The sequence below is a fragment of the Oncorhynchus mykiss genome, chromosome 4 (assembly GCF_057628025.1).
Source record: "Oncorhynchus mykiss isolate SJ-2025 chromosome 4, ASM5762802v1, whole genome shotgun sequence".
NCBI classification, from domain to species: Eukaryota; Metazoa; Chordata; class Actinopteri; order Salmoniformes; family Salmonidae; genus Oncorhynchus; species Oncorhynchus mykiss.
In genome coordinates this window covers 19,978,235-20,000,773 of record NC_143025.1, presented here as the reverse complement: position 1 = coordinate 20,000,773, position 22,539 = coordinate 19,978,235, and the positions used below count along the sequence as shown (strand labels likewise).

The 22,539-nt window shown below is 41.9% G+C and overlaps 1 protein-coding gene across 1 annotated transcript; it reads right to left on the bottom strand.

Annotated features, from left to right (window-relative positions):
- Positions 1-2,373: 2,373 nt before the first annotated feature.
- Positions 2,374-18,688, bottom strand: LOC110522754 (interleukin-6 receptor subunit beta). The gene is made up of 10 exons (XM_090233409.1): positions 18,472-18,688; positions 13,557-13,677; positions 12,529-12,704; positions 12,011-12,171; positions 11,685-11,868; positions 6,876-6,958; positions 6,348-6,507; positions 3,217-3,318; positions 2,786-3,057; positions 2,374-2,406 (listed from the first exon to the last, which is right to left on the bottom strand). Exons 1-10 carry the CDS (start codon positions 18,533-18,535, stop codon positions 2,374-2,376), a joined length of 1,356 nt encoding a protein of 451 aa, XP_090089535.1. The 5' UTR covers positions 18,536-18,688.
- Between the last annotated feature and the right edge of the window lie 3,851 nt (positions 18,689-22,539).

The window sequence follows — 22,539 nt, the reverse complement described above, 5'->3', positions numbered from 1 at the left end:
TCATCATGTTTAGTGTTCTCCATGGTTAGTCTGTCATCATGTTTAGTGTTCTCCATGGTTAGCCTGTCATCATGTTTAGTGTTCTCCATGGTTAGTCTGTCATCATGGTTAGTGTTCTCCATGGTTAGTCTGTCATCATGTTTAGTGTTCTCCATGGTTAGTCTGTCATCATGTTTAGTATTCTCCATGGTTAGTCTGTCATCATGTTTAGTATTCTCCATGGTTAGTCTGTCATCATGTTTAGTATTCTCCATGGTTAGTCTGTCATCATGGTTAGTGTTCTCCATGGTTAGTCTGTCATCATGTTTAGTGTTCTCCATGGTTAGTCTGTCATCATGTTTATTATTCTCCATGGTTAGCCTGTCATCATGTTTAGTGTTCTCCATGGTTAGTCTGTCATCATGTTTAGTATTCTCCATGGTTAGTCTGTCATCATGTTTAGTATTCTACATGGTTAGTCTGTCATCATGTTTAGTGTTCTCCATGGTTAGTCTGTCATCATGTTTAGTGTTCTCCATGGTTAGTCTGTCATCATGGTTAGTGTTCTCCATGGTTAGTCTGTCATCATGTTTAGTGTTCTCCATGGTTAGCCTGTCATCATGTTTAGTGTTCTCCATGGTTAGTCTGTCATCATGTTTAGTATTCTCCATGGTTAGTCTGTCATCATGTTTAGTGTTCTCCATGGTTAGTCTGTCATCATGTTTAGTGTTCTCCATGGTTAGTCTGTCATCATGTTTAGTGTTCTCCATGGTTAGTCTGTCATCATGGTTAGTGTTCTCCATGGTTAGTATGTCATCATGTTTAGTGTTCTCCATGGTTAGCCTGTCATCATGTTTAGTGTTCTCCATGGTTAGTCTGTCATCATGTTTAGTATTCTACATGGTTAGTCTGTCATCATGTTTAGTGTTCTCCATGGTTAGTCTGTCATCATGTTTAGTGTTCTCCATGGTTAGTCTGTCATCATGGTTAGTGTTCTCCATGGTTAGTCTGTCATCATGTTTAGTGTTCTCCATGGTTAGCCTGTCATCATGTTTAGTGTTCTCCATGGTTAGTCTGTCATCATGTTTAGTATTCTCCATGGTTAGTCTGTCATCATGTTTAGTGTTCTCCATGGTTAGTCTGTCATCATGTTTAGTGTTCTCCATGGTTAGTCTGTCATCATGTTTAGTGTTCTCCATGGTTAGTCTGTCATCATGTTTAGTGTTCTCCATGGTTAGTCTGTCATCATGTTTAGTGTTCTCCATGGTTAGTCTGTCATCATGGTTAGTGTTCTCCATGGTTAGTCTGTCATCATGGTTAGTGTTCTCCATGGTTAGTCTGTCATCATGTTTAGTGTTCTCCATGGTTAGTCTGTCATCATGTTTAGTGTTCTCCATGGTTAGTCTGTCATCATGTTTAGTATTCTCCATGGTTAGTCTGTCATCATGTTTAGTGTTCTCCATGGTTAGTCTGTCATCATGTTTAGTGTTCTCCATGGTTAGTCTGTCATCATGTTTAGTGTTCTCCATGGTTAGTCTGTCATCATGTTTAGTGTTCTCCATGGTTAGTCTGTCATCATGTTTAGTGTTCTCCATGGTTAGTCTGTCATCATGTTTAGTGTTCTCCATGGTTAGTCTGTCATCATGTTTAGTATTCTCCATGGTTAGTCTGTCATCATGTTTAGTGTTCTCCATGGTTAGCCTGTCATCATGTTTAGTATTCTCCATGGTTAGTCTGTCATCATGTTTAGTGTTCTCCATGGTTAGTCTGTCATCATGTTTAGTATTCTCCATGGTTAGTCTGTCATCATGTTTAGTATTCTCCATGGTTGGTATGTCATCATGTTTAGTGTTCTCCATGGTTAGCCAGTCATCATGTTTAGTGTTCTCCATGGTTAGCCTGTCATCATGTTTAGTATTCTCCATGGTCAGTCTGTCATCATGGTTAGTATTCTCCATGGTTAGTCTGTCATCATGTTTAGTATTCTCCATGGTTAGTCTGTCATCATGTTTAGTATTCTCCATGGTCAGTCTGTCATCATGGTTAGTATTCTCCATGGTTAGTCTGTCATCATGTTTAGTATTCTCCATGGTCAGTCTGTCATCATGTTTGGTGTACTTTTATACACTTATTTTAATGTGTGATTTTATTGCCTTTAATCCTTCTGATTTTCTTGTGTATGTAAAGTAACTTTGGGTGTCATGAAAAGCACTTAAAATAAAATGTATTATTACTCTAACCTTAACCATTTTAAATGTAAACTTTAATGGGGTAGGGACGTCCAAGGATTCCGGATGGGAAGGATCATAAAAGTACTCACCCCCCCCCCCAGTGAAAACGACTGTGGTGTATTTAGTCTCTGTGTTCCAGGTGGACAGGCTACTATGTGCAGGGTCAGGAACTGTAGGCCAGAGATTCTGCTTTATCCTGCAGAGAACAGACACTGTTATCAGACTCACAGACTAAGTGGAGGCATCTGCAGTCTGCTGCTAATCAGTCAGGGATACATGTGGGTCTGGAAAAGTGCAGCAGGCTGGCAAGACATGGGGAGAGTTCCACTTCAAGACCTCTACTAGTAGGCTGCCCTCTCTGTGGCTCTCTCACCTCTGTCTCCACTGTAGGCAGTTCAGCAGTATCATGACGGTGAGCACTGTAGGAATGCAACACCACAGGATGGTGTCCACCAAAACAACGCCCCCTAGATTGGAACACACACACACACAAATGAATGAACAACTGTCCACTCCAATGGAGGTAGGTCAGTAGAACAGTTAAAACATCTCAGCCTGTATTAGTCCTCACCTACAGCCACATCAAGCATTGGACCAGGAGGACTCCCTCCTGCATCAGTGTGAGCCACCATGTGGATCCTGTACAGTCCAGACAAACCACTCAACTGGTACCTCAGGCTGTCTCCTGGCACCACTACAACCTCTGGAGTTTCTTCTTCACTCTGGATGTAGAGGGTGTAGTAGCGGATGAAGCCATGCCTCTGCTCCAGGGGAACAGGCTCCCACTGCAGGACAACAGCACGGCTGCTCAGCTCCTGCACCACTGGCTTGGGGCCAGCAGAGGGGGCTGAAGAGTCAGTGTAAAAGGGTGAGTAAAAAAGTGTACAACACATCCACATAAAAGGTTATTAATTATGGTGGCAGCTATTGACAAATCAATGAATGAGCTAAAGCCTAGGATATAAAGTAAGTTGTTGTGGTGTGTGTGTGTGTGTGTGTGTTTGACCTTCTTGCCTGGTGTAGGCTTCTACTGACAGCTCCTCCCCAGTCTCTGCATCATACTCAGGCCTCACAGTTACTTTGTAGCACAGTTTCGGCCACACGCCCTCTGACAACAATGGGTATTTGGTCGCACATTACTCACACCCATCTTCAGAATGTAATCCCATGCAACAAAACATACTTGTCTGTTAAATCTTTGTAGATACAACATATACTGTAAAAGTAGGGCTCCAGAGGTTTTCCTGATCACGTCACCAAATATAGGCCATTTTATTTATTTACACTGAACAAAAATATAAATGCAACATGCAACAATTTCAAAGATTTTACTGAGTTACAGTTCATATGAGGAAATCACATGTCTAGTGAGGATGCAGGTCATGGAAGAACTGGGACATTTTCAGCTTCCAGGAATTGTGTACAGATCCTTGCAACACGGGGCCGTGCATTATCATGCTGACATGAGGTGACGGCGCATTTCGCTACACTCGCATTAACATCTGCTAACCATGTGTATGTGACAAATAAAATTTGATTTGACAATGGGCCTCAGGGTCTTGTCATGGTACAGTATCTCTGTGCATTCAAATTGCCATCGATAAAATGCAATTGTGTAAAATGCAAATGCCTGCCCATACCATAACCCAACAGCCACCATGGGGCACTCTGTTCACATCATTGATATCAGAAAACCGCTCGCCCTCACGATGCCATACACGCCGTCTGCCATGTGCCCAGTACAGTTGAAACCGGGATTCATAGTTGAAGAGCACACTTCTTCAGGGTACCAGTGGGCATCGAAGATGAACATTTGCTCACTGAAGTTGGTTACGATGCCAAACTGCAGTCAAGACCCCGATGACGAGCATGTAAATGAGCTTCCCTGAGGTGGTTTCTAAAAGTAGGTGCAGAAATTCTTTGGTTGTGCAAACCCACAGTTTCATCAGTTGTCCAGCTGGCTGGTCTCAGACGATCCCACAGGTGAAGAAGCCGGATGTGGAGGTCTGAACTGGCGTGGTTACACACGGTCTGCGGATGTGAGGCCGGTTGGACGTACAGCCAAATTCTCTAAAACGACGTTGGAGGCAGCTTATGGTACATAAATGAACATTGAATTCTCTGGCAACAGCTCTGGTGGACATTCCTGCAGTTAGCACACCAATTGCACGCTCCCTCAAAACTTGAGATATCTCAGGCATTGTGTTGTGTGAAAAAACTGCACATTTTACAGTGGTCTTTTATTGTCTCCAGCACAAGGTGCACCTGTGTAATGATCATGCTGTTTAATACGTTTCTTCATATGCAACACTTGTCAGGTGGATGGATTATCTTGGCATTGGAGAAATGCTCAAATACACAGATGTGAAATATGCTTTCTGTGTGTGAAAATATTTCTGGGATCTTTTATTTAGGCACATGAAACGTGTTGCCAACACTTTACATGTTGCGTTTATATTTTTGTTGAGTACATATTTTTAGGGTAGAAAAAACTATGTGCTGCTGCACTCAAATGGGTAAAGACCAGTGGAGGCTGCTGAGGGGAGGACGGGTCATAATAAGTAGCCGGCTACCGCCATGTTACTTGGCCCCATGTTACTCAACCCTGCACCTTAGAGACCGCTGCCCTATATACATGGACATAGAATCACTGGTTACTTTAATAATGGAACACTAGTCACTTTAATAATGTTTACATAATGCTTTACTTATTTAATATGTACATACTGTATTCTATTCTACTGTATTTTAGTCAATGCCACTCCGACATTGCTAGTGCTAATATTTATACATTTCTTAATTCCATTCTTTTACTTTTAGATTTGTGCGTATTGTTGTGAATTGTTAGATACTACTGCACTGTTGGAGCTAGGAACACAAGCATTTCGCTACACCAGCAATAACATCTGCTAAATATGTGCATGTGACCAATAGAATGTGAGTTGATTTGAATAATGGCTGGAATGGGGACAATGGAATGATATCTAACACATCAAAGACGTGGTTTCCATTTGGTTGATACTACTCCATTGACTCCATTCCAGACATTATTATGAGCCGTCCTCCCCTCAGCAGCCTCCACTGGTAAAGGCTGTAAGGCCATTGGAAATTTGGTAGAAGGTGCTCTTTGCAAAGGGTGGACTATGACTGGCATTAAAACAAAAAGTATAATGTCCACAACTTAGTAAGTGAAAAATGTAGAAAAAATAACAATTGGGCTAACTTTTCACATCAAGGCATTCTTGAAGGGGGATGATGTAAAAAGCCTTTATTGTCTTGTCATTTTGGTTTGTCATGTTTTTATACGGTATAATAAAAAACAGAACCCGAAATGCCTAAGTGTTTGGGTTTGGTACAAGCCTTCATTAGGGTGTAAAAGGATCAACAAGTTCATCTCTCATCTTTTTTTCAAGAGTGCCTTGGTGAGGAAAAGTAAGACCCACAATAAAAGTTCCGCCATTTTCAGTTTACTAAGTGGTGGATATTATCCACTTTGTTTTTTGGCCATATTTTGTGGAGTATTTGGAAGTTATATTGACAGGTATAGGTTAGAATATGAGATGGGGAAATAGATAGGAGAGTCCACTGCCACCAGGGGCATACCTGGTCGTGGCGGGGGCAGCAGGACAACCACTACAACATCCCCCGGCACACATAGAGTAGGAGGCCCCTGTGACATGTGACCTGATCAGGGAAAACTCTGTGTCCTAGTCATAGGCATGACAATTAACTAGCTGAATGATGCATACAATCAACCCATTTACCTGTGATTATAATTTTGCTTGCATTGTGGCTCAGTCTTTGCCAGTATGGAGTATAGCTAGCTGTCTCAGATAAAGCCCACCACTCCACCAGGAAGCTGCTTAGTGATGGGGACTCTAGAGCTGTCCATCGTACCTCCAGTCTGAAATCATCCAATGCTGTGACACTGACATCCACCAGAGCCTTGGGTGCTGTAAGTTATACTCTCATTTTACAGAGGATATGCATTGGACACAATACAACTAAAATGATGCAAAAGTTTCTGGGCATTTGTTCAAATTCATATCAATATATACACTGCCACACAATGCTATCGTCTTAATATGTCGCAATGCTATTGACGTCAATGGTCAAATAGAGTCAGAGTCTGTGTACCTGTGTCCGTGGTGCTGGGGATTGTGATGGTAGCTGGAGGAGAGATGCCGGCAGGGTTGGACATGCTCAGTGTGCAGGAGCAGCGCTCAGGGGGAAGGGTCAGATGACAGGAAGTGTCGGACACACTCAGGGAATTGCAGTCCCATGTATGCAGTGCATTCTGGGAACCCTCAGTACAGCAGGATACGTTAAACCATGGGACTGAGCATTTCACTTGACTACTGGGTGGGGACTGCAAGACATACAAGGACAACAACAACTCAAACTGAATGTTTATAGAAGAATATCCATATAGACACTTTACAATGGAATAGACCTGAGAGAGCAGAATAACTAGCCCTAGTGTCACCTCAGAGAAAGTTGGTGGGAGGAGCTATAAGAGGATGGGCTCATTGTAATGGCTGAAATGGAACTGAGTCAAACGTGGTTTTCATATATTGAATGTGTTTGATACCATTCCATTCCAGCCACTACAATGAGCCCGTCCTCCTATACCTCCTCCCACCAGCCTCCTCTGTGCCGCCTTACCTTCCACAGGAGAGTCACTCGTCTCAGGTCTGCTCCACCTACAAGCTGAACGGTCCTCCATAGCTGAGGGACAGTAGAGGGTGCTAGAGGGGAGAACACAATCAGATAGCGCAAACCTCACTAGTATCTACAACACACTCCTAACCACATCCATTCAAAAATCTCGTCACACATGTAAGGTAATGTATAAAAGATTCATGGACAATAATGTGCTCATTTAAGCAGACAATTTCTGTTCTTATCTACATATGATTTATGGTCTGCCCAGACAACATTTCCCACAAGCCTGTGCAGCCAAGGAGGAAGCACACTATGGCCAACTTGGCTTGGTTTTCATTTTCACCTTGCGTGTGACTTTTAAAGGGGCAATCTGCAATTTAAACAATAACAAAGTGGTCACCCTGCTTTCTATAAACAATTGAGTGATGGGGCTGGAGAAACGTAACCACTCTCAAATTCATAGACAAGAGCTATGGACTGACTAGAACCAATTTTTTAAATCATATTACTCCAGTGCTAGCCTCCCTACACTGGCTTCCTGTCAAAGCAAGGGCTGATTTCAAGGTTTTACTGCTAACCTACAAAGCATTACATGGGCTTACTCCTACCTATCTCTCTGACTTGGTCCTGCCGTACATACCTACACGTACGCTACGGTCACAAGACGTAGGCCTCCTAATTGTCCCTAGAATTTCTAAGTAAACAGCTGGAGGCAGAGCTTTCTCCTATAGAGCTCAATTTTTATGGAATGGTCTGCCTACCCATGTGAGAGACGCAAACTCGGTCTCAACCTTTGAGTCTTGACTGAAGACTCATCTCTTCAGTGGGTCATATGATTGAGTGTAGTCTGGCCCAGGAGTGTGAAGGTGAATGGAAAGGCTCTGGAGCAACGAACCGCCCTTGCTGTCTCTACCTGGCCGGTTCCCCTCTTTCCACTGGGATTCTCTGCCTCTAACCCTATTACAGGGGCTGAGTCACTGGCTTACTGGTGCTCTTTCATGCCATCCCTAGGAGGGGTGCGTCACTTGAGTGGGTTGAGTCACTGATGTGATCTTCCTGTCTGGGTTGGCACCCCCCCCTTGGGTTGTGCCGTGGCAGAGATCTTTGTGGGCTATACTCGGTCTTGTCTCAGGATGGTAAGTTGGTGGTTGAAGATATCCCTCTAGTGGTGTGGGAGCTGTGCTTTGGCAAAGTGGGTGGGGTTATATCCTTCCTGTTTGGCTCTGTCCGGGGGTATCATCGGATGGGGCCACAGTGTCTTCTGACTCCTCCTGTCTCAGCCTCCAGTATTTATGCTGCAGTAATTTATGTGTCGGGGGGCTAGGGTCAGTTTGTCCTGTGTGAATTGAAGTATGCTCTAATTCGCTCTTTCTCTCTTTCTTTCTCTCTCTCAGAGGACCTGAGCCCTAGGACCATGCCTCAGGACTACCTGGCATGATGACTCCTTGCTGTCCCCAGTCCACCTGACCGTGCTGCTGCTCCAGTTTCAACTGTTCTGCCTGTAATTATTATTATTTGACCATGCTGGTCATTTATGAACATTTGAACATCTTGGCCATGTTCTGTTATAATCTCCACCCGGCACAGCCAGAAGAGGACTGGCCACCACTCATAGCCTGGTTCCTCTCTAGGTTTCTTCCTAGGTTTTGGCCTTTCTAGGGAGTTTTTCCTAGCCCCCGTGCTTCTACACCTGCATTGCTTGCTGTTTGGGGTTTTAGGCTGGGTTTCTGTACAGCACTTTGAGATATTAGCTCATGCACGAAGGGCTATATAAATAAATTCATTTGATTTGATTTGACCATTAACGATATCAACATTAAAGTTTTAACCATGTTTTGAGGATATACAGTGTTTGTTTACAATTACATAGTTTAAGGAGTTAAGCTTATATTTTGGATTCTTATGGGGTTAGTTGAACTAAGCTCATGAGGCATAAGTTAATTTCGTAAAAAATCTCTGGGTATATATCATTAATTTAAAATGCAGTTTGCCCCTTTCATGTGCTAAGGGGAAGCTACACTGCCACTAGCTCACTCTCTAACCAACAGTCATGAAATTATCATGAATACAACTCTTCAGGGTTTGTTGAATTTCCTCTTCCCTTCATTTGAATGTTTTTGTTGATTTTATTTAACTAGGCAAGTCAGTTACTTATTTACAATGACAGTCTACCCCAGCCAAACCTGGATGACACTGGGCCAATTGTGCACTGCCCTATGGGACTCCCAATCACAGCCGGATGTGATGCAGCCTGGATTCAAACCAGGGACTGCAGTGACGCCTCTTGCACTGAGATGCAGTGCTTTAGACTGCTGCGCCACTCAGGAGCTAGAATGTACTAGAAATCAACTTCTGTTCTAGCTTAACAGGTCAAATGATTCTACATGAGTAATTTGAAAAGCCACACAGATCTATATGAGGGGAATAGGAGGAACTGGGGTTTATCAGCAGTTTTAGATTTGATGTGATAAAAGATATTCCCAGATCATTGTTCCTTGACCGTTTCATAGTCCTAGGAACAAAGCACACTATGCTGACAATATAAGGTTCTACTCTACATCCCTTCTTTTCTTTTTCTACTAGAAAGCACATCAAACTCTCTCATGTCACATGGTTTCCCTCTCCTCGCTTTATTTTTTTATTGTTTTATTTTTCCTAAAGGAGTAGGGCATTGGAATCCATGCTGCAGCTGTATACAGTGGGCTCCAAAATTACTGGCACCCCTGACTGGCAATGCACAAACAATACTTAAAAATATATAAACAATATAATTATAGAGATAAACTCAAAATACCAACATGTGAGAATACTGTACTTTATTAATGTTTCAATGGAACCCACCAAAATCAATTATTGATTTAATAAAGAATCTGACCTCCAAATCAAGGTTTCACAATTAATGGCACCCTTAAAGATTATTGTAAATAACATCTACCAAAATTAAACCTGGAATTAAATTCCACTTATTTAAGTTTATCTAAGTCTTAAGGAACTATATTGAGCCATTAAATCACTTCCTGTTTCACTAGGATATAAAAATAAGGTAACACGCATGCAGTATCCCTCTGTCATCCAACACCATGAAGAAAACAAAAGAACTAGCAGTTCAAAAGAGACAGATGGTCGTAGACCTTCATAAATCTGGCAATGGTTACAGGAAGATCCACAAACGATTGAATATACCACTGAGCACTGTCAGGGCAATTATTTTTTTTAAATCTAAAGATATGGAACAGTTGAAAACCTCACGGGTAGAAGACGCAAATGCATTTTGCCCCCCAAGATAGGGAGGGGGATCGTGAGAAAAGCAAAAAATCCCCAAGAATCACTGTGAAAGAATTGCAAGCCTTGGTGGCGTCTTGGGGTCACCAGGTTTGAAAAAGCACCATCAGACGCCACCTCCACATCCACAGGCTCTTTGGAAGGGTTGCCAGAAGAAAGCCATTTCTGACCCCAAAACACAGACGCAAGCGCTTGGAGTTTGCCAAACGTCATTTAAATTATGACTGGAAGAAGGTGCTCTGGTCAGATGAGACCAAAATTGAACGTTTTGGTCAGATACAGCATCAGCATGTTTGGCGTAGAAACAGAGATGCATACTAGGAGAGGCACCTCATACCCACGGTGAAATATGGTGGTGGGTCAGTGATGTTTTGGGTGGGTCAGTGATGTTTTAATTCCAGAGGTCCAGGGGCACTGATTAAGATTGATGGCATAAGGAATTCCACCAAGTACTAGGCAATTAAGGCTGGCAATCTGGTTGCCTCTGCCAGAAGGCTGGGACTTGGCCGTAGTTGAACTTCCCAAGAACACAATGACCCAAAACATACCTCAAGATCCACACAGAAATGGTTCTGTGACAACAAAATCAATGTTCTGCCATGGTCATCTCAGTAGCCGGACATCAATCCAATCGAAAACCTGTGGGCTGAGTGGAAGAGGGCAGTTGATAAGCGCAAACTGTCACGTTCTGACCTTGATTTCCGTTGTTTTGTATTTATTTAGTATGGTCAGGGCGTGAGTTGGGTGGGCAGTCTATGTTTGTTTTTCTATGTTTTGGGGCATTTCTATGTTTTCGGCCTAGTATGGTTCTCAATCAGAGGCAGGTGTCATTAGTTGTCTCTGATTGAGAATCATACTTAGGTAGCCTGGGTTTCACTGTGTGTTTGTGGGTGATTGTTCCTGTCACTGTGTTTGTTGTCACAGGATAGGCTGTATAGGTTTTTCACGTTCCGTTTGTTGTTTTGTAGAGTTAAGTTATTTCATGTATCGTTCATTTTCCATTAAAGAAACATGAGTAACCACCACGCTGCTTTTTGGTCCGCTTCTCCTTCTACAGACGAACGTCGTTACACAAACCAAAGAATGTGAAGTATGTTGAAAGGATCTGCATAGAGGAATGGTCCAAAATTCCTCCAAATGTGTTTCTTAACCTTGTCAAACATTACAGGAAAATACTCCATGCTGTTATCCTTGCCAGAGGTGGTTGAACTAAGTACTAAATGAGGAGTGCCAGTAATTATGAAACCTTGACTTTGGGGAAATGTATTTTGCATTAAATAATTGTATGATTTTGGTTGGTTCCATTGAAACATTAATAAAGTACAGTATTTTGAGTTTATCTCTATAATTATATATTTTAAAGTATTGTTTGTGCATTGCCAGTCAGGGGTGCCAGTAATTTTGGAGCCCACTGTATGTGTTTTCGTTCTGGAGGCCACGGCTTAGACCACTAGATCTCTCTCTTTCTCTCACACACTCACACACACACTCACACACTCACAGTCTCTCACTCTTGCTCACTCTCACCTGCCACCTCTGTACACTGATGTTGTGTTGGGCTCCAGTCGCTCCAGTGGCTGAGGGTACTATTGTATCGGTAACGCATCATCACTGTATATAGAGTGGAGGCGGAGAAGAGACACGTGGAGGCAGAAAAGAGACCCTGCTCTCTCTCAGGTCTCAGGTCCACCTTCACTGTCTTGGGCTCAGGCTGATGGTAATATATAGGGAAAAACGGATAACAACTTAACGCCAAACACCCGCTGTAGATATACATATATTATACGCATCACTGTATACATTACATAGTCCTACAGTAACTGATAGATTGGAGATGACAGTGGGCCACACACCTGCTCCTCTGTGCTGTACTGCACCTGGAAGACCAGAGCACCATTGGAGATATGTTTTCTGGTCACCGGGAAGCTGGTATTGGTAGTCCACTGCAGCTTCAGGCATCTGGGTTTGCCTCTCACTGCTGACACATTGGAGAGGACAGGGGTGGGCAGCTTCACTGGGGGGAGAACAAGACAAAGGGTTAGATGTAAAGTAAGATGTGTGTAAAACATGTGCGTACAGATGTAGGATCTTAATTTGAGCCAGTTTGCTACAGCAGGAAAATAATCCTGTAGCAATAGGAAATGTGAATTATTATGTGGTTTGTAATTAATGGACATTTTTGTAGGGGTTGATACATTTTTCATAAGGGAAAATCAACTCACAAATCTCAAAGCCGAACTTACAAACTTCAGAAGCCATTTTAAACTTAAAATAAACTACAAGGTTTACATTTCCAATATTCTCCTGCAACAGGGTGATCAAAGGAAGATCCTTCATTCTGTATAGTCTATTGTATGACACTGTGTATTACCTGCGTCTATGGCATTGAGGCAGAGGCTGGGTGAGCTGGCTGTTGTGTAAGGGCTGTCGGCCAGGACCCTGATGCAGTAGCAGCGGCTCAGATAGGTCACGTTAACAGAGCAGTGGGTCTGGGTAACAGTCTGACACAGTTGGGACTGATGGATCACAGGGTCATCGCATCCGGTTCTGCAGGCACAAACACACAGGCATGTTTCCTAAATAGTTTGCTGCACAATGAATCTCCACTGTGTCAGCCTCAGAACAACCCAATCCGAACCTCAAATCAAATTACACTGCAGTCAGGTGTTTTGCCTGATGTTGCCTGGTGATGAAATAAAATGATCTATATGTAAAGGTTCATGAGTACCAACTTTGAGAATATATTATTCTACAGATCTGTGTAATAAACATGTTACAATGTCATTTTTAAGTACAAACCAGGGAAATAACCATTACAAACTCAAATATGACTCACACATGATGAAACACAATGATAAAGTTGAAACACCAGAATGGCTTTGGGTAGACATTAGGCAACTTATGCTGGGAGCTTTGCCATCAATATAACTAATGAACTCTATGAATTATATTTTAAATCTCCTCATTCAGCCTGTGGTCATGGAGAAAACAAAGGCATGCTGATGTCAAGGTGTAGAGTACTCATTGAAATAGAACAGAGGAGGCTGGTGGGAGGAGCTATAGGACGGGCTCGTTGTAATGGCTGGAATGGAATTAATAGAACGGTGTCAAACACATCAAACATATGGAAACCAGATGTTTTGACTCTGTTCCAAGAATTCCAATCCAGCCATTACAATGAGCCCGTCCTATAGTTCCTCCCACCAGCTTCCTCCGAAATGTAATGAATCATTCTGTGGTTGCGCAACTGCTGGAATATGTCAGCCTGCCTTTGTTTACTTCAGTCCAGCATGTTGAAGGATATATTGGCATTCAAGTACTGCCTCTTCCTCTGTCTAAGGGGCCTCATACAATCACAACCATTAACTTGTGCCGTAGATGTTGTAGCACGTGTCTTACATGTTGACCTGCAGTGTGAAGCGCGTGTCTGAGGGAGAGCCTTGTCCAGGTGTCCAGTAGCAGGTCACGTTGGAGTAGGCAATAAAGACACACTGAGGCTGGCTAGGGCTGAGAGGGAATTCTGCATGGACCAGAGGGGAGAGAAAGGATACAGGTGATTCAAAGTGTGTAGAAATAATGTTTAATTAATGCTCACATATGGAAACAGCACATTCAAAATCATCTGCTTTGATCTATGTTATTGCTTGCCATTGGCTGAACAAACCACAGTCTCAAATCAAATGTAATGTAATTTGACACATGCGCCGATTACAACAGGTGTAGGCAGCCCTTACAGTGAAATGCTTACTTACAAGCCCTTAACCAACAATGCAGTTTTAAGAAAAAAAAAGTGTTAAGAAAGTATTTACAAAAATAAACTGAAGTAAAAATGTTTAAAAAAATAACAGTAGCGAAGCTATATACAGGGGGTACCGGTACAGAGTCAATGTGCGGGGGCACCAGTTAGTCAAGGTAATTCAGGTAATATGTACATGTAGGTAGAGGTAAAGTGACTATGGATGGATAATAAACAGAGAGTAGCAGCAGCGTAAAAATGGAGGTGGGGGGACAATGCAAATAGTCTGGGTAGCCATTTGATTATGCTGTTCAGGAATCTTATGGCTTGAGGGTAGAAGCTGTTAAGGAGCCTTTTGGACCTAGACTTGGCGCTCCGGTACCGCCTGCCGTGCGGTAGCAGAGAGAACAGTCTATGACTAGAGTTGCTGGAGTCTTTGGCAATTTTCTGGGCCTTCCTCTGACACCGCCTGTTATAGAGGTCCTGGATGGCAGGAAGCTTGGCCCCAGTGACATACTGAGCCGTACGCACTACCCTCTGTAGTGCTTTGCGGTTGGAGGCTGAGCAGTTGCCATACCAGGCAGTGATGCAACCAGTCAAGATGCTCTGGATGGTGCAGCAATATAACATTTTGAGGATCTGAGGACCAATGCCAAATCTTTTCAGTCTCCTGAGGGGGAATAGGCGTTGTCGTGCTGTCTTCACGACTGTCTTGGTGTGTTTGGACCAGAGGTCGACCGATTAATCGGCATAGCCGATCGGCATTTCCGATTAATTAGTGCCGATTTCAAGTTTTCAAAACAATCAGTAATCAGCATTTTTGGATGCCGATTATGGCCAATTACATTGCCATCCACGAGGAGACTGCATGGCAGGCTGACCACCTGTTATGCGAGTGCAGCAAGGAGCCAAGGAAAGTTGCTAGCTAGCATTAAACTTATCTTATAAAAAACAATCAATCTTAACATAATCACTGGTTAACTACACATGGTTGATGATATTACTAGTGTAACTAGCTTGTCCTGCGTTGCATGTAATCAATGCAGTGCCTGTTAATTTATCATTGAATCAAAGCCTACTTCATCTTCGCCAAACAGGTGATGATTTAACAAAAGCGCATTTGCGAAAAAAGCACAATCATTGCACAAATGTACTTAACCATAAACATCAATGCCTTTCTTAAAATCAATACATGTATATTATTTTAAACTTACATATTTAATTAAAATAAATTAATGTTAGCAGGCAATATTAACCAGGGAAATTGTGTCACTTCTCTTATGTTCAACGAAAGCAGAGTCAGGGTATATGCAGCAGTTTGGGCCACCTGGCTTGTTGCGAACTGTGTGAAGACCATTTCTTCCTAACAAAGGCTGTAATTAATTTGCCAGAATTTTACATAATCATGACATTGAAGGCTGTGCAATGTAACAGCAATATTTAGACTTCGGTTTGCCACCCGTTCGATAAAATACGGAATGGTTCCGTATTTCACTGAAGGAATAAACATTTTGTTTACGAAATTATAGTTTCTGGATTTGCCCATATTAATGACCTAAGGCTCGTATTTCTGTGCGTTTATTATATTATAATTAAGTATATGATTTGATATTTGATAGAGCAGTCTGAAAAATCATAATCGGTCAACCTCTTAGTTTGGACCATGACAGTTTGATGGTGATGTGGACACCAAGGAACTTGAAGCCCTCAACCTGCTCCACTACAGCCCTGTCGATGAGAATGGGGGCGTTCTCGGTCCTCCTTTTCCTGTAGTCCACAATCATCTCCTTTGTTTTGCTCACATTAAGGGAGAGGTTGTTATCCTGGCACCACACTGCCAGGTCTCTGATCTCCTCCCTATCGTTGTCTCTCTCCAGAAATACCAACAAATTATAGTCCTTTCTGATATACTCCTGGATATTACTGTGCATTCCTTACTAATCTAGTTATCTATTTAGCTTTATATAATTTCTATGAAGTCATATTGAGATTACCTAATCTATTTTTGAAATTAGATCTATATCCTGAAAGCCAATAAAAGATTAAGAAACAACATACATAGTAATTAATCAAAAGGCAATACATTCCAAAAAATATTGCATTCCTCCACAACCAAGCTCTTAATTAAGGTCCTGAATTTGGGATAGATCAGGATTTTGGCACACCAAAAATACTGACCTTGATTGACTACTAATAGTGATGTAAATTTGGTATGCTACCTCTCCACACGTGCTCTTGACACTGTTAAATATATCAGTGTAGGCTTGACCTCACTAACCAACCTGAAGTAGGTTGCAGAAATCTATGTTATTCGTTCTGCAGGGTATACTACAAAGCAGGAGCAATAAGTTAGCCAGATAACTTTGATAAATAGCGAGAAATAATCTATGATTTTCCGGTTCAGTAAGAAAGCTAAACTTAGATATGTGTTTTTTGTTGTTGAGTCAATTAGAGATTGCCCATTTCAAGTTTATCTTTCAAAAATATCAGTTTTTTCCCCCAGAATATTTAGGCTAGTTAGCTGGCTAACTCCTTGATCCTGCTTTGTAGTATGCCAGGTATACTATACTATGAAGGAAGCTAGATCTACTCAGGGTTTTCTAAAGCTAGACAGCTTCAGTTAGCTTCACATTCCAGTTCAGGCACCCTCTCCGGCGCCAGTTGTCTCATCATTGGGGCGGCAGGAAGCCTAGTGGTTAGAGCGTTGGACTAGTAACCGAAAGGTTGCAAGATTGAATCCCCGAGCTGACAAGGTTAAAATCTGTTGTTCCGCCCCTGAACAAGGCAGTTAACTCACTGTTCCTAGGCTGTCAGTGAAAATAAGAATTGGTTCTTAACTGACTTGCCTAGTTAAATAAAGGTAAAATAAATAAATAAATACAAATTATGCGCACCTGTGCCTCATGACACTCACTCGGACTCCATCACCTTCCTGATTTCCTCCTCTATATCTTCCACTCCCCTTGGTGTTTTCCTCAGGTGTTATTGACTCTGTTTCTTATCTGTACGCTTTTCGTGTTTCTGGTTTTGTACTATGTTCTATTTGTTATTACATTTGCACTCCCTGTACTTGCTTCCCGTTTCCCAGGGTATATGTTACACATCTGTACTACGACCGGTGGATACTGAACGCCGAACTCTTCATTAAGACAATGCTGAAACATGAATCCATGGGTGAGTCTGTCATGTATTGTCATGTTGTGTCTTGTTTCTGTCCTTTCCCTTCACCCTGTCTCCCTCTGCTGGTCGTTATTAGGTTACCTTTTCTCCCCCTCTTTCCCCCAGCTGTTCCTTGTCTCCTCCTAACTACCTCGTCACCCCTTTTCCCACCTGTTCCCTTTTTCCCTCTGATTAGTCCTCTATATCTCTCTCTGTTTTTGCTCCTGTCTTTGTCGGATTCTTGTTTGTGTTATTCATGCCTGAACCAGACTATCGTCATGTTTGCTGCAACCTTGTCCTGTCCTGTCGGAATCTGCCGGTCCATCTGAGCCTACCTATGTTTTGTCATTAAAGAAGCTCTGTTTACGTTAATTCGCTTTTGGGTCGTCACCTTAACAGAGTCAGTGTCACATTTTCATTTGTGACTAAATAAAAATGAAAGAAAATGTATCTTGCAAATTCAGCGGGCTAAGGTGTAAAATAGCATTTTAGAAGTGGCATCTTTATTTTATTACTCGCCGTCTTTTTTTTTTATGCCGCGCACAAGGACATTTTCCCCTCTCCTATCAATAAAATAATTGTATTAAATCATACAAAAGTTTTACTGTGCGTGAAGTTCTAAATACATTTTGTCATTACCAAATGACAGCTGCACCACTGAGAGCATCTTGACTGGCTTCATCACCGCTTGGTATGGCAACTGCTGTCAACGTTGAAAACACTGTATATAAAAGTACTGTGTGTGTGTGTGAGTATCCCTAACCTTGCCAACAGACAAAGAGCTATGAACAGATTAGTGGTACACTAATCAGAGCCTTATTTGGCTCGGCAACAGAAATAAGGCTTGATGTGTAATGAAATAAACATTTTAAACATCAGGCGACATCCTTACAACAGGACACATGAATGTTCTTGCAACGTTAGCATGAAACATGTCTAGAACATTATCTTCTATTCGGAGAGCATGGCAACCATGTTCTGTGTATGTTTGGTGGGATGTTGATTGAATATTCTCCTAATCCTCAGAACTGGACACATGAATGGTATTGCAACATTCCCATGAAACATGTCCAGAACATTAATATCTTAAATTCTGAGAACATGTTAACCACATTCTGGGTAAGTTATATTTTACATTATGGGAAAAGTCTCTGGAAACATTCCTTGCACATCAAGGGAACATTCCTATGAAAACGTTAGTTAATGACCTAATGAGACTCAAAGGAACGTTCTCTAAAGTTGTGGGAATGTTTGTTGTTAGCTGGGTAGTTAGCAGCATGGCAATTATTACATGACCTAGTATTTAATCAAGATCTCTTAAATATGTCGTTTTTTTAAACTTTCATAAGAGAAACAAGACTTGTTCCAACTTCCAATGTATGTAGATAAAACACACTAAAAAGTTATACAAACTCTCACCTGTAGCAGTGCAAATATGTAGTCCAATGTAAAGAGCCACAAATGCTAGACTCCTGTCGTCCATCCTCGAGTTAGGATGAATTCCTATGCCTCCTCCTGCTGTCACTAACGGTGTCCTCGGAGTGTCACACAACAGAGCTCTGAATATACAATGTGAAGACGTGTGACAGTTCCAGGAACATAGCTAGTATAACGAGCCCCTCATACCAGTTATGACGATGCTCTTCAGCAACCTCTCATATTTCAGCAACATGCGTGCAATCAGCCGCTAGCCTAAACGTGATTGTTTGACAATCAGATTAAAACATCATAACTGGTAGAGTTTATGACAGAATAAACATTTATTAGGTCTACATTTGAAAAGTTAAATGACACATCTTTATGACTATTTCCACAGAGATCATATTGAATTAAGATATTATATACGGAATTATATGATTAGGCACATACAAAAATGTGGAGTTCCTGTACAGGGAAGAAATTAGTTATACTTTCACCATTGTTCATGGGTATCTTTAAAACAGGTTAACACGCCCCACAAACATTAAAACAGGTTAACACGCCCCACAAACATTAAAACAGGTTAACACGCCCACAAACATTAGACAACTATACAGAAAGCACTAACTTGCTGAAATAAAAAAATAAAATCAATGCTGAGAATAGTCAGATTAACCCATAACCGCTATGGACACGGGCATGGTGGTGTAGCGGGCCGATTGCAGTACCGGGAACCAAGAGGCTTTGGGTTCAAAAACCCAGGTGCAAACTGTTGAATAATAATAATACCTGTAGAAATTAACATGCACAAAGTAACAATCTTGGTCAACGTGTGTAAATTGAAAACCCTATGTTAAAAGCGCAGAAATGTACAGTAGATCCAGGCAGGGGCGTAGCCAGATTTATTTTGGTGGGGATAGGCCTAGAAACATTTGGATAGGCATTTTTTCTACTTGAATATTACATTTATTTTGCGATGTGCACCGTATATGATTTCGTAATACAATCGTTTTATACTAGTGCATAGTACTTGGAGCAACCTCATTACATATACAAATAATTACCTATCCCAGCATATTAAAATAAGACTAACTTTAGACCAGTTGCCAACAACATACAACTCATCTTCAGGCGCACTTTAATCTCGATGGGCAAACAAGCCTATATTTGATGTTACCATTTATACCACGGTGGGCAGCAGTACTATAAAAAGGTAACGTACCTTTGTAGACATATCATAAGGCGTGACCTGTGGCATTGCCACGGGTAGGCCTGGGTAAGTTTGATCTCAGGCCTACCCCCAAAAAGTTAGTATTATTATTCAATATACATTTTGATTTGTATTTATTTTATTATACGTTTAAAAGAAATGCATGTATGTTCTATGGCTAATTTTAACATAATGTAACAAAGAAATAGTCCGCAACAATCAAGTTCGCTTCGGACAATTGGTTACATTTTTTATTTTTTATCATACTGCGGTTTACCTAAACAACATCACGTGGATAAACTTTGTAGCGCATAAGGTAGCAAGCTCTACCACACTAGCTTACTCGAATTGACTCACCAGCTAAGGTAATTTAGTAGTTCTAGCAATGGCAAACCAAATGTCGATCGCAGACGTCTGGAGGAAAAAGAGTGTGTACCAGAAAATAATTTGGATCAATCTACCGATAGCCTCCAGAATGAGACATTAACAGGTGGCCCCAGGATAGAAACAACCGCAATCGCCATCACAACCGCCAATGCCACGTTGAGCCAGGCATGCTTGCCTACCCCACCGTCTCCTCTCGGTCTTGATGCTGCGGGTGGGGGTGAACCTGCAGTAGGTCCACCAACAGATTTGTCTGCTGTTGATGAACCAGCCTGTCAACCAAAGCTAACAAAGTTCCCTTCAAGTATGATAAACGGCAAATCACACTGCTTCTCTTCAAGGTGGCATGACCAGTTCGTGTGGATTGAGTACAGTAAAGAAAAAGATACCATTTATTGTAAGTTTTGTAGGTACTTTCCTGGGACAAATGTCGAATTCAGATTTGTATGAGAAGGATTTAAAAACTGGAAACTCACAAGAAATGCTTGCTGCAAACATGAGAATAGCAAATGACATGCAAAATTTGAATCCTACAAGGCGACCCATGGGCCTAGAAGTTGTGGGACTGTGTTGAACCAAATACATGGCGATGCAAACATGGATTTTATAGAAAGAAACCGTGCCCATGTTAAAGTGGTCATAGATATGGTCCTAATGTGTGCAAAGCAGGATATTCCACTCAGAGGGCATAGAGAAACTGAATAGAGGCAATCAACATTGGTCACTTTTTAGAAATCTTCAATTTCATCTCAAAGTATGACTCAGAAATACAAAACAGGCTTAATGAGCTACCTCGCAATGCCACGCTTATGAGCTCCGAAATTCAGAACGAGTTGCTAGAGTGTGCATCATTGTTACTGTGCAGGATAAAATATGAAGTTCATTCTGCGCCTTCCACGTATTTTGTCAAGTACTCTCATTTTGGAGGAAAAGTCACTCTTTCCCATGTTCATTTTGCGATTCAACTGCTGAATAAAGACTGTGAATTCAGCATCCTCAATTGATATTGCATAATGATCGCATGTGGTCTTCAGCTGCTCTTTCAGGCCGCAGGTTTGGGATTCTTTGGAAAAGGAGGCTGCCGCTTGCATGATCCCATATGTGTCTTGAAATCTTCAGTTTAACTCAGTAATCTGTCTGTCTAGAATATTGTTTCAAAGTTGCCTCAGGGCACTGTCACTCTTGATGCTGGATGTTTCCCCTAATGAAGTTGTGACTACACTGTCTGCCAATTTTACAGGAAGTTTTCGAATGTCGTGATGCGCTCACATCCCAATTACTAATATCATGCTTAACCATCATCTTCAGTTAGTTTGAGAACTTTATCAGTCTCCCCCTGAGTTCTCAGAATGTAGAAAAGCTGCTTTTGAGGATTTCAATTAAACCAATACAGTCCGGCACAGATGATGTAGAGCTTTGTAATCCCTTCGTAGAAAAATCACTAGTGTCAAACAATTTACTAAACGTGACTAACAGGAATGAAAACGTACTGTTCTGGATTTGTTGTAAAAGGGCATCAGCTTCTAATTCGGTTTGTCCACAAGCCTCTGAAAAATCTGCAAGAACCTCTAAAATGACATCTAGCAGTAACAGCACTTTACTCACTGACCCTGATTTGGAACTCCAACATACATCCTTGGATCTTTCTAGCTCGATACATGGTCTATCGGGATGCAACTCTTTCTGTACTTCTATGAATCGAGCATGTCTGTGGGATCCACTCATAAATGTATGTAGCTGATTTACTGTGTCAAAAAAAGTACTGACATGTCCCGACACTTGCCGCCATGCACAGAACCAAATTCAAACGATGGGAGTTGCAATGCACATACAGTGGGGCAAAAAAGTATTTAATGAATTTATTTGCATATTATGGTGGAAAATAAGTATTTGGTCACCTACAAACAAGCAAGATTTCTGGCTCTCACAGACCTGTAACTTCTTCTTTAAGAGGCTCCTCTGTCCTCCACTCGTTACCTGTATTAATGGCACATGTTTGAACCTCAAACAGTCACACTCCAAACTCCACTATGGCCAAGACCAAAGAGCTGTCAAAGGACACCAGAAACAAACTTGCAGACCTGCACCGGGCTGGGAAGACTGAATCTGCAATAGGTAGGCAGCTTGGTTTGAAGAAATCAACTGTGGGAGCAATTATTAGGAAATGGAAGACATACAAGACCACTGATAATCTCCCTCGATCTGGGGCTCCACGCAAGATCTCACCCCGTGATCAAAATGATCACAAGAACGGTGAGCAAAAATCCCAGAACCACACGGGGGGACCTAGTGAATGACCTGCAGAGAGCTGGGACCAAAGTAACAAAGCCAACCATCAGTAACACACTACGCTGCCAGGGACTCAAATCCTGCAGTGCCAGACGTGTCCCCCTGCTTAAGCCAGTACATGTCCAGGCCCGTCTGAAGTTTGCTAGAGAGCATTTGGATGATCCAGAAGAAGATTGGGAGAATGT